This window comes from Colias eurytheme, chromosome 16, assembly GCF_061535395.1.
Source record: "Colias eurytheme isolate Ceu_HAF_F1 chromosome 16, ilColEury1 Martin Lab GWU primary, whole genome shotgun sequence".
Lineage (NCBI taxonomy): Eukaryota > Metazoa > Arthropoda > Insecta > Lepidoptera > Pieridae > Colias > Colias eurytheme.
In genome coordinates this window covers 8,017,764-8,031,097 of record NC_142995.1, presented here as the reverse complement: position 1 = coordinate 8,031,097, position 13,334 = coordinate 8,017,764, and the positions used below count along the sequence as shown (strand labels likewise).

General features: G+C 34.8%; 2 protein-coding genes across 2 annotated transcripts in view; one reads left to right on the top strand and one right to left on the bottom strand.

The window, feature by feature from the left end:
* Positions 1 to 13,334, top strand: part of LOC149901942 (atrial natriuretic peptide receptor 1) — a 44,683-nt gene that overhangs the window by 29,598 nt on the left and 1,751 nt on the right. The window contains exons 16-19 of the mRNA XM_090111244.1: positions 2,559 to 2,717; positions 3,268 to 3,451; positions 11,501 to 11,647; positions 12,161 to 12,353. Of these exons, the coding sequence (XP_089967370.1) occupies positions 2,559 to 2,717; positions 3,268 to 3,451; positions 11,501 to 11,647; positions 12,161 to 12,353 (683 nt within the window). The remainder of the gene's footprint in view (positions 1 to 2,558; positions 2,718 to 3,267; positions 3,452 to 11,500; positions 11,648 to 12,160; positions 12,354 to 13,334) is intronic.
* LOC149901943 (uncharacterized) lies at positions 7,677 to 10,132 on the bottom strand. Its single transcript, XM_090111130.1, has 2 exons — positions 9,078 to 10,132; positions 7,677 to 8,121 (listed from the first exon to the last, which is right to left on the bottom strand). The coding sequence occupies exons 1-2, from the start codon at positions 10,130 to 10,132 to the stop codon at positions 7,677 to 7,679; spliced, it is 1,500 nt and encodes a 499-aa protein (XP_089967256.1).

Here is a 13,334-nt window from a genome sequence, read left to right as displayed (position 1 = left end):
CCGACCATAAGCCTCTCGAAAGTATTTTTAAAAAATCACTTAATTCAATCCCAGCACGCTTACAACGTATGATGTTAAAAATACAGGGTTACGATTTAGTAGTTACGTATAAACCAGGAAAATATATGTACATTCCCGATACATTGTCACGCGCGCCTCTTCCGGATTTATATGATGAAAGCATATGTACGGCAGTGTTGAATCAACTTAAAATGGTTGTTAATAATATACCTATTTCTCAAAGTAAGTTGACGCTTATTAAACAGGAAACAGCTAAAGATGAATTGTTAAATAGATTGTTAAAATGTATATTTGAGGGATGGCCCGATCATAAGTATAATTTAGATTGTGATTTAAGCTATTTTTGGTCTATGAGAGATGAACTGTATTCGGTTGATGGAGTGATATTTAAAAATAAACAAATTTTAATTCCTAAATCACTAAGACACGAAATGTTGTGTATTATTCATGACGGTCATCCCGGTATCGACCACAGTAAGAGACGTGCGCGTGAGGTGTTGTTCTGGCCTGGTATTTCTAAAGATATAGAATTATTTGTTAAGCGATGTAAAGTATGTCAGGAGAATCTAAATAAGCCAAGTAAAGAACCGATGATTCCTATTCTAATTCCAAGCGTTCCTTGGAACAAAGTTGGTACGGATATATTTGAATATCGAAAAAAAAGTTACTTAATTCTTGTTGATTATTATTCAGGATTTATCGAGGTGGGATTGTTAAAAGATACGTCCGCTAATTCTATTATTAACATTTTAAAAGATAATTTCGCGCGTTATGGTATTCCAGAAACAGTTATAAGTGATAATGGGCCTCAATACTCTTGTCGGGTTTTTAAAAGTTTTGCACAAGAATGGGGATTTAATCATGTAACTTCATCGCCATATTACGCACAATCCAATGGAAAAAGCGAGAGGGCAGTTCAAACTATTAAAATATTACTTAAAAAATCAATAGATAGCAATACCGATTTTTATTTAAATTTATTAAGTTTAAGGAATACACCACGCGAAAATTTGGATTCTCCTGCACAGTTAATGTTCAGTCGTCGATTGAATTGTCGATTACCTGTTCACCCAGATTTACTTAAGCCCAGTTATGTAAACAATCATGAGTTTCATCATAAAAAATTAATAGATAAGCAAATAAAATATAAAAAATATTATGATAAGCATTCTAAGCCTTTGTCAGAATTAAGTGTTGGCGATAACGTGATAATGTTAGAAAATAATAATAAACGAATTTCTGGTACTGTAATCGGTCATGCGAACACTCCTCGGTCTTATATAATAAAAAACAAAAAAGGTTTATATCGCCGTAATCGCCGACACTTATTGTCAACTTCTTATTCACTTCCTATTATTACTCGTAGTAAGGCAAAATTGTTAAAAGGGGAAGATGTGGTATAATGATATGTACATGTGAAGGTAGTTCTAAGATAATTAACAATAAACAGTTGTCTGCTTGACTTGGAGTTATTAATACGTGTTCCCTGTACATCACACACGCCTGCAATCCCACATCTGGGGCAGAAGCCCGTCGCCGAGGTGGAAGCGCGATGCTCGTCGGGGCGGTCGCGGGGCGCGCGCGTCACGCCGCGCCACGCTCGGCCGCCGCGCCCACGCCCACGCCACGCCGCGGCCGCTCCATCGCCTTTGCTTCCGACGCCGACTATGTCCACATGGCTAACGTTTCCATCCGAGCCACGCGTATCCAACAACCGACCGCTGTCGTGAGACAACTCGTCGACTTGACAAATTTTTATCGATTTTTCTAAAGATAAATCATCCGTTCTCAATAGACGATCACGAACCATAGCATTATTAATACCACACACGATCCGATCGCGTATCAGTTCTTCCTCCAATGCTTTAAACTCGCAGGTCTTGCTCAACAATCTTAGCGCAGTTACATATTGATTTATAGATTCACCGACTTCTTGATTGCGCATAAAAAAGTTATATCTCGCTAATGTTAAGTTTGGCTTCGCACCAAAATACTCATCAAACTTTTTTATTAACAGGTTCACATTATCTTTGTCTTTTTCTTGATCGAAATGAAATGTTTCAAATAAATCGAAGCCCTCCGGCCCGATAAGATTTACAAGTAGACTTGCTTGCACCGCACTATCTTCTTTGTGCACGCCGGACGCCTTTAAAAACAGATTAAATTGTGTCCGCCATTTTTTCCACGCGTCAGCCCGGCTGACGGAGTTGCCTTCTAATACCAATTCGGATGGTGGCCGTGCGTGTTCCATGATTTTAATATTATATTGCAATTCCAAATAAATACTTTAAACGAATAAGTAATCGAATCACTTCTATATTCGCAAAAGTAATAACAACACCGCTGTCACCATGTGATGTACAGGGAACACGTATTAATAACTCCAAGTCAAGCAGACAACTGTTTATTGTTAATTATCTTAGAACTACCTTCACATGTACATATCATTATACCACAATATACCTGATTAAATATACTACTAATGAGAATTTAAACGTATTATATTATTTATTTTTACGTCTTTAAACGTTTACTAGAGTTACTATGGACGGCCCCGGAGCTAGTAGCGGGCAGCGTGTACCCGGGCGTGCTCGCGTCGCTCAAGGGCGACGTGTACAGCTTCGCGGTCATTCTCGAGGAGATCGTGCTCAGGGCGGGGCCGTTCCACCACTTTACACCCACTATGACTAATAAGGGTGAGATTTTTGTGTTTGGTTCGGGAAAAAAAAATGTACCAAATTAAATATAATTTATTAGATAAAAAAATGTTCGGTTAGTCAAAAATCGTTATAAATACAAAATAGTTATTTAATAATTAAACATTGTAATGAGAAAGAACCGAACTATATTTATGAAGAAAAGTTAAAATTTAACAAAAATCTTATCGTCTTGAAATTTCGTAGCCGCTTCGTAGCGGTATGTTCGTAGTTATAATGTCGTAGACAACGTAGAGGTATTCTCTACGTTGTCTACGACATTATAAAGCCCATATCACATATTATCATACAAATATACGCTGCCAAAATTATTAAAATAATTTACATTAAATTCCATTTTTTGAAATTTAAATTCAAATACAGTACGATCATTTAACTTGCACGATATACAACATGCTATATAATTTAAATAATTTACATTCCATTCTATTATTCGAAATTCAAAATTATAAATTCCACATTCAATTGTACACAAGAGTACACAACGCACCATCTTTCAGTTCGAAATTCAAATTCAAAATTGAAACAGAAATCGTGTCCCGCGTGTGTGCGCATGAGACGCCACCATTCCGTCCCGTGGTGTGTGCGAGCGAGACGGGTGCGCGCGGCGCGGCGGGCGCGGCGGCCGAGCTGCTCGAGCTCGCTGAGCGCTGCTGGGCTGAGGCGCCCGATGATAGACCCAGCTTTGATACTATCAACGCGAATTATATCAAGTGAGTATGTGTATACTGTGGGATGTTGGATTACATTCATTGGTGTACAAAGAATGGGGCTGCACTGTCTTTAGCGTTGGGCGGAGGCGCTGAGCGATACTATTAATGCAAATTATGTACATAGTATCAAAATGTACAAAGGGAAAAGCCTATTTGGAAGTCACGATATCCTTTGTCGGCGATATAGGTATAATTAATTGTTATGGGTTATTTTTCTTAAGCACACGGTGATGTGAAGCAAAACAACTAAGCTATTATGAAGGAAACGTTTTATTTCATTGACGTACACAATCAATAGAAATCTTAACCAAAATTAAGAACTAGGTACAACATATACTTATTATGAAAACAGTTAGACTTAACCAGAGGATAATAATTACTAGTAGGTAGTAACTAACGTAACTAATTTTAACAGGACTTATATCTAATTAATCTTAACGACTTAGTGAGGGCGCCAGGAGGATTTTATTTATTGAACGGGATCCTTCCAATCCCTGCCTTTTAGTTAGCTCCAGGTAGTAAAAATCAGTCGCATGGATATCGAACGCGTATTATTTTGATCGCGAGATTGAAGGCGTTTCATACAGGCTACAAACAAGACATAATTTTAGTTTTTATTTACTTTTGAGTTTTAATTATCTTAACATTATAGTTCTAAAATTATAACTTACCCCTTCTCGCACGAAAATAATAGCACAAACTTAGAATATGTAATCACACTTATAATAATGATATTATTTCAAACAAATTACACCGACAAACGGTGTGCCGAGATCCACTGCTCAACGACCACTGTCCTTTCAATGTCATCGTATAAGGATTTCCAGACGTTTCTTAAAAAATATTAATAATTATAAAAAATGCATTGAGATTCGTGTGGATTTGAACCTACGACCCGCGGATCTACGCTCCACATTAGTTCCACTGAGCCACTCGTACGATAGCTAAAGTCGTGAAACTACGTTAGAATTATTGTTAGTTTACCAAACATAACATTCCCCCAACCAACACAAGAAATGAGATGTCATAGTTTATGCATCTCATTTCTTTCATGCGTTATGTTCACGCCAGAGAGGCTTTAAGTCCTTAGCATGCCAAATACCTATTGATTTACCATGACAATTATTAAGACGATAGATGTTATCTGATAACTTAGCTACTATTATGGCTTTTTCAAATTTAGGTGCTAACTTTGCCATAAATTTATTACTAGCATTAGAAAGCAACTTAGTTCTTTTCCAAACTACATCACCTATGTTAAAATTTGCCCGCCTACGTTTAATATTGTATAATTTTGAACTTTTATAATGTGAGGTCTTAATTTTATGCTCAACGTCGCGAAAAAGTTGGCTTCTTCTCTTTAAATCCATCAAATAATTATCGGTCTTAATGACGATAGAGTCAACATCTATTATTTGCGAATCCCTCGAATTTAAAGTTTTTGGAGGCACAGCAGTCTCCCTACCAAGAAATAAGTATGATGGTGTAAAACCTGTTGTTTCATGAATCGATGTTCTAATGGCATGACCAAAATTGTGTAAATGTACATCCCATTCATTATGTTTTTTTTTATTAATATATGTTGAGATCATAGTGCCAACAACTCTATTGACGCGTTCTGTTGGGTTACTTTGGGGATGGTAACTGGGCGTATACCAAATACTGGTATTGTATTTTGACATCAAATCCTTAAATAAATGAGATTCAAATTGTTTTCCATTATCTGAAATAATCGCTTGAGGCACTCCAAACATTAAAAACTGTTTTTCAATAATGTCACAAATCTTATCGGCTTTTCCTGTTCGTAGCGGAAATAGAAGAACAAACTTACTGAATAAGCATGTAATGACAAGTAACATAGTGTTACAGTTTTTACTTTTAGGAAACGGTCCCATGAGATCTAATGAAATCACTTGCCACGGTCTAGTGACTGTACGATGACTACCCATATGCCCTAAGGGTAATTGTTGCGACACTTTTGCTCCTGCACACACTTCACACTTCCCGACATACATCTTAACATCCTTCAATATGTCAGGCCAGTAATAATGTTGTTTTACTCTAAATAAAGTTTTCCGTACTCCCAAATGACCTGCAGTGACATCATCATGGCAACGTTTCAAAACATCACCTCTGAGAGCATGCGGAATGTACAATTTCCAGTCGTTAACTTTATCTGGATATTGCTTCAGATGAATTTTCTTATATAATAACCCATTTCTCACTTGCCAATTAGGAACCTCGCTACCACTAGTAATTTTTAAGACTTTATTTCTATACCATTCGTCCTTATGTTTCTCTAAATTGCTGAGAAAGTTACTTTCTATACAGTCTCCAAGGGCATCAATAGATCGTGATAAAACATCAGGAACAACGTTAGATTTACCGGGCCTATGGATTATATCGAAACTGAACTGTTGCAATTTCATGGCCCATCTCGCAAGTCTACCATGTGGGTCTTTCATTTTATGAAGCATTTTTAGTGCACTGTGATCAGTGACGACTGCGAAATGCGATCCATCTATGTAGGGTCTGAATTTTTCTATAGCATACACAATGCTCAAAAGTTCTCTTTCCGATGTCGTATATAATTGTTCTCGCTCATTAAGTTTTCTACTAAGAAAAGCTATGGGTTTCTCGACGTTGTCAACTTTTTGACATAAGACTGCTCCTATACCTTTATTTGAAGCGTCGCATTGAATAATAAAAGGTTTATTAAAATCAGGACAACAAATCACTGGCGTCGTGGTTAAGAGTGTCTTTACTTTAACAAATGCGTTATCTGCTTCATCAGTCCACTTAAATGTTTTGGATTTTCTCCCTTTTGTCAACTGATGGAGGGGTGCTGCAATGAGTGCAAAATTTTTAACAAACCTTCGATACCAACTTGCAATTCCAATAAATCTCTTTAAATCTCTTAAATTTTTAGGTCTTGGGAAATTAATAATAGCTGACACTTTTTCAGGATCAGTACGCAATCCATCTTTATCTACAATGTATCCCAGAAAACGCATACTTGAACGCGCAAATTTGCATTTTTCTATATTTATTGTTAAACCGGCATCTTTTAATATGCTGCACACTTGTTTTAGAATGTTCAGATGTTCCTCTAACGTTTCTGAACAAATAACAATGTCATCCAGATAAGCCCAAACTTTGCCCTCTAAGGCATGAAACAAAATATCCATGAGTCTTTGTTGTGTTTGTGATGCATTTACAAGACCAAAAGGCATTACTTTAAAATGATACAACCCTCGACCAGGCACTGCAAACGCTGTCTTCTCTTTACTACACTTATCCAGTTCAATTTGCCAAAAAGCAGTTTTGAGATCTAGAGTACTAAGAAATTTTGAGTGTCGCAAGTTGTCTAATATAGAAGCCACTCTAGGCAAGGGGTATGTATCTCTTTTAGTGACCTTATTCAACTGCCTACTATCTAAACAAAGTCTATTGGAGCCATTTGGTTTTTTAACCAGTACTATTGGAGAACACCAAGGACTGTAACATGGCTCTACTACATCCTTGGCTAACATTTCATCTAGTTCACGTTCAATAATTTTCTTAATAACTGGAGAAAAATTGTATTGCTTTTGGTATATCGGTTTACTATCACCGGTATCTATTGTATGCTTCAGAATTGTTGTTCTACCTAATCCTGACCCAATTTCTTCCTTAATATAATTAATAACCTCATATAAAGACTTTTTCTCATTTTCATTTAAATTTTCTTCACTTATAATTGCTGGTTCTTCATCTGATACCGTATTAATATGTAAACCCTCTTCTATATCATAACCTTTAAATGTAAACCCTATATCAAATAATTCAAAGAAGTCCTTGCCTAAAATCAGGTCTTGAGACAGATTAGGCATTACCAATATCGACATGACGTGAAATTTATTATTAAATTTAATGGGTACATCAACAATTTCAGAAAGAGTGTGATTAGTTCCATCTGCAGTAGAAATGTAAACGGGTTCTCGTTTCTGCGTCTTTAAGTTTACAACCTTTAAATATTCTATAAACCTTAAATTACCCACGGATCTAGTAGCTCCCGAGTCCAATAAGCCACTGAATCTTTTACCAAGGATGTTAATACAAACGTATGACCTATTATCACACTCCTTCCGAAAGGTCAGAGGCGAAATTACTTCTTGTGACATGAATAGCCGAACGTAATTTAACCAGTTCTGCCACTCAATACTGTTTCGACTAAGGGGAAAGGTTAGTTGGCAGTGTCTTGCCCTTCCCCTTTCTCGTTTCCCATACAATTACATTCTTTAGATGTAATGCCAAATCGACCACACCTATAACAAAAAAGTCGTTGCTTGGGCGCTGCACAAGATCGAAATAAGTGTCCAGATTCACGACAATTCCAACATCTGGATTTATTACTATATGTCTTTGGAACTAAAGCTTTTACTTCATGTATCTCGTGATTATTTTCAATACTAGACTTATAGGCTAAATCCGGTTCCATAGATCTATAAGAAGATTTAGGTTCTTTGAAGTTATCACAATTAATTTTGGTTCTTTCCAAAATTCTCAAAACATTAATCAAATCGGAAATAGAAGAAAATACGTCCCTACATACGGCTCTTTGATAGTACGGTTGAAGATTTTTTATAATTATCATTATTTTCTCCATTTCCGAAATTTTGTTTGGAAGTCTATTAACCCGCCATTGGTGACGTGAATTTGACTTACAGCGTTGGTGACCCCGGTCTCACGCACCGGGGTTTTTGACTACGAGTTTATCTGTAATTTACGGTTCATGCTACTTTTCATTGGGATAGATATAAAATTTGATCTTTTATTGTCAATAAAACATAGGTATTTAATAAATCAAATCTCTTTTATTAGCATAAGACAACATCTTTGAAATAACTAAAATTGTCAAGTATTTTAACAAAGTTTTTTTAAAACTCAAAAATAAAGCATCAATCTTTATTATTTAACAGTAAAATTAGGCTTAGTCAGTCTTATGACACTGAAAACATAAAATGAAGTAACAGAAATGGTAATACTTCGACCAAAAAAAAAATATATACAATACTAAAATCATTCATCTTCAACAGCCAAACAACTAGAGCAAGTTATTGGTACTACGTGCGATCTGGTTCGAAATTATCTGGTTCGAAGTCACTTCCAGATTCACTTTCCGATGACGTTTGTAATCTGTCCTCATCAGATACTGCTTCTTGCAAAAGAGCCTCGAGACGACACTGATTACTTTCGTAAGACATGCTGAAACAATGTTCACAATTTGAACAAAAAACACGGAATTTCTTGTAAAATATCGATCAAATCTAGCAAAACGCTTACTAATAATAGAATTATATGATTAAACTATAAATTACAACAATAGCTTTATCAAAATAAGTAAAATAAAAAAAATACACAATAACCATTTTACTTACTTAGTTGGTGACGCCGGTCTCACGCACCGGGTTTTGGCCAAAACTCAGTAACGTGCGCCCGCGTCGCTGTCGTGGGGTAGGGGTAGGGTAGGGGGCGCGAAATTAGGCAGCTACTCGAAATCACAGTGCAATTCGATAAACGGTGACAAAAATATTTGGGTTTCTTTAACTGCCCGGTCTCACAGACATATGAGGTCACCAATGGCGGGTTAAATAAATTTTGCATGACGGATACGTAAATAACTACAGATTCATTAGAACCCTGTGTTCTAGATTTCGCTTCAGCCAGCAATTCTTCTTGATAGTACGGCGACTGAAAATTACGTTTTAATAAGATGACTAGTTCATTCCAGTTTTCTATATATTCTCTATTAGCGCGAAACCAAATTAAAGCATCTCCCTTAAAAAAATCAATAGCGTGTCTCCAAAGATCTTCATCCGTTGCATTTCTAGCATATTTCAATTCATTCACTCGCTCAATAAAAGCGTTAACACTAAAACTAGTGTCGCCCGAGAACTGAACACCCCATTGGCTAATGGGCACCAACTTGTGTCTTAATATTTGGGTCACTTGAGCATCATTTACTGACGTCGAATTAAAAACGTTCGCCGGTAATTTATCATGAAAATATTGAATGCCTAAATCATCATGAGCAAAGCTAACTCTCTTCTGTTCTAAGTCTACTTTCGAAGTGCATTCTTTGTTTAAATACGTTTCGCAGGGGACTTTAGATGTCGACGGCCCAATGACGTCAACATCCAATTCATTAAGTATCTTATGACTATCTTCACCCAATGATTTTTGTAGAATTTCTTTCATTTCCTTAGTAATTTTATCATCATCCTCCATATCATCCTTAGCCTCTAAATCATTAAGTAATATAACAGCCTTATCCGACAAAGCTTTGTGCTTCTCCTTATCTAATGTTTCAGCTGCTTCAATGAATTTTAACCTATTCATCACATGAATTAAACGAGAGACTAAACGTTTATAAAGCTGCTTATCGGGTTTTTCTTTTAATTCGGACACATAACGTAAAATGCAATCTAATTTATCTGAGCATATATCTAATTCATTACTAGGATTTTCACTACATTGGCTGGGTGCTTTTAATTCATAAGAAACCAGTTTTAAATTTTCAACATGTAACATTTTTTTTAAAACAAGTTTTAATGCTGAGGCTAAGCCCCCTGGATGCACGTATCCACGGCACGCGAGTTCAAACTCCACCTCATCCTTTAACAAATACTGTGGATCCATAATTAAAAGGTAGGTATACTTTAAAATCTAATGCGCTTATAAAACCCGTGCAAGAAAGAATAAGTTGTATCCTCAAATAATTTACATATAAGTGTGTATAAAAAGATCACTATCCATGTAACACTAAATCTTATTATATTCGATCAACAAATTTCTTATAAACAATCTCTTTATAATATACATATTACACCAAATCCACAATAGTAATAAATAGAAATCTTATTGTGACAAGTATTAAGCACTTACATGTATTAAAAAAATAATGTATTTAAACTATTTTAAAATACTAAATTAAAACTAAACGAATTAATCAAGTATCTATTATTGAGATTAACCCGCTAGCTAATTAAAAATAACCAGCACAGTTTTGTTAAATTAATATACTAAGAGTGTAAATAAATAATCCCATTGTTTTAGCGTTGGGCGCCATTTTGTTATGGGTTATTTTTCTTAAGCACACGGTGATGTGAAGCAAAACAACTAAGCTATTATGAAGGAAACGTTTTATTTCATTGACGTACACAATCAATAGAAATCTTAACCAAAATTAAGAACTAGGTACAACATATACTTATTATGAAAACAGTTAGACTTAACCAGAGGATAATAATTACTAGTAGGTAGTAACTAACGTAACTAATTTTAACAGGACTTATATCTAATTAATCTTAACGACTTAGTGAGGGCGCCAGGAGGATTTTATTTATTGAACGGGATCCTTCCAATCCCTGCCTTTTAGTTAGCTCCAGGTAGTAAAAATCAGTCGCATGGATATCGAACGCGTATTATTTTGATCGCGAGATTGAAGGCGTTTCATACAGGCTACAAACAAGACATAATTTTAGTTTTTATTTACTTTTGAGTTTTAATTATCTTAACATTATAGTTCTAAAATTATAACTTACCCCTTCTCGCACGAAAATAATAGCACAAACTTAGAATATGTAATCACACTTATAATAATGATATTATTTCAAACAAATTACACCGACAAACGGTGTGCCGAGATCCACTGCTCAACGACCACTGTCCTTTCAATGTCATCGTATAAGGATTTCCAGACGTTTCTTAAAAAATATTAATAATTATAAAAAATGCATTGAGATTCGTGTGGATTTGAACCTACGACCCGCGGATCTACGCTCCACATTAGTTCCACTGAGCCACTCGTACGATAGCTAAAGTCGTGAAACTACGTTAGAATTATTGTTAGTTTACCAAACATAACATAATATTATCGATATTTCTGTTATTTTGTGACTAAAGAGAATAATGAATTACAGAACCTGTAATTTCAAACGCAAATTCTTCGATATTGATTGTTTTATGTTTGATTTTATTTTATTAAAATCACCTATGTTTTATCAGAGGCTATTGCGACAACCTAATGGATGATCTTCTAAGTCGGATGGAACAGTACGCCAACAATTTAGAATCACTCGTGGAAGAGAAAACAGAACAACTCTCAATGGAGAAGAGGCGCTCTGAAGAGCTCTTGTACCAAGTATTGCCAAGGTAAGCTTTATTTTTAACAATTCGGGCTCAGACTACTTAGAAAATATAATATTTCAATAAAAATTCGCCGTTTTTAAGAAATCAGAGATATTTTGACATTTATCATAATAGATTTTTATTCATATTCGATTTTTAAGACAAATTTTCGTAATAATTGTTTTAAAGGTTTCTATAATCAAATATTAATCTGAGATAATAATAAAATAATATTCCGTGTTATAACTGTGTTATAACCGACTCTGTATGTGTTGTTTAAATTGTCCCAAATTAGAAGGGTCAACAGGACGAGAACAAATGTTCTATCTAATGTCTATCTAATTCATTTTGTGTGTTGCGAAATTAATTGCGTAGTTAAACGTTTCGAAATAATTTATTTATTGTTATATTTTTCTGTACATGAATGAAATACGTTTCATAAGGAACACAAAACACAAAAACAAGATACAATAGAGATTAAATAAATTATTGAATTATCTGCTATTAATTTCCAAAAACATAATTTTCATACAATAGGCCAGTAGCACAACAACTAATGGCTGGCGAAGTTGTCCAACCCGAAAGCTTCGAATGCGTAACCGTATACTTCAGCGACATTGTTGGTTTCACTGAACTATGTGCGGAATCTACGCCGATGCAAGTTGTTGATTTGTTGAACGATTTGTATAGCACGTTTGACAGGATTATCGGCTTCTATGATGTTTATAAGGTGAGTTAAAATTGGTAGGTTATAGTTTATGTTGCAACCTTGCGCGGGTTGATGTTGCAATTGTTTATCTGTGGTTATTGTTGACGTTAATACTGCGTGATCCTTTTTTTGCTCTTAGACTAAGATTGTGCAGTTGTAACTCTTTTTAAAATTACGAAATATTTTGATATTCCCGTTTAGTATATAAAGTATAGATTTTATCATTTTATTTTATGATTTTATCATTTTCAATTTTACATATTTGAAATCCACATACAGCAAAAATATGAACAGCTCGAATTAGTTTTCATTAGCCTGCGTTCTTCAGACAAATGAGGGTAGGTACAATTTTCTCCCCTTTTCATCGTTGGCGTTACTAAAATAGGCTTCATTTTCCTTATTCTTATTTATCGTTGTTTTAAATTAATACTTTCCCGGCTATTTGTAAACATAAAAAATGCATTGGTAACGAAATATTAATAGTTTACAGTTTTTATTTCACAAAGTTTAATACAGAAAAACGAACAAGTTTTGGTAAAGCTGTTTAATTTCTTTTTCTTTAATTTTTATAGAAAAGTGGACAATTAAATATCGGACAATCGATAGAATTTTGTCTTCAAAAATCTTCCCCCAATAATACGCAATAACTTATCTTGATTACTATTTACTAATCATAGAAGTTATGTTGATTATACGAGTACTAGGTATACTTTATCTTAATGGTTCGTTTTTAAAAGAGCCTATAAATGAAGATTTTTGTATTTACGGTAATACTCCTGCACCCCCTGGCCAGTTTTATGTTTACTTTATGTAACACTGCCTTCACGAAATCATTTTTCAGCTACAAAGCTTTTTGTATATAAATAATTAAATAACACAAATAAGCTCCACCACCCTAATCCACTCCATAGAAAGTTTTTATGAGTATGTCTTATAGTAACTTTTATTTCGAGCTGTAATCTACGTTTATATCCATAGCTATAATACTGATATTTACTTATT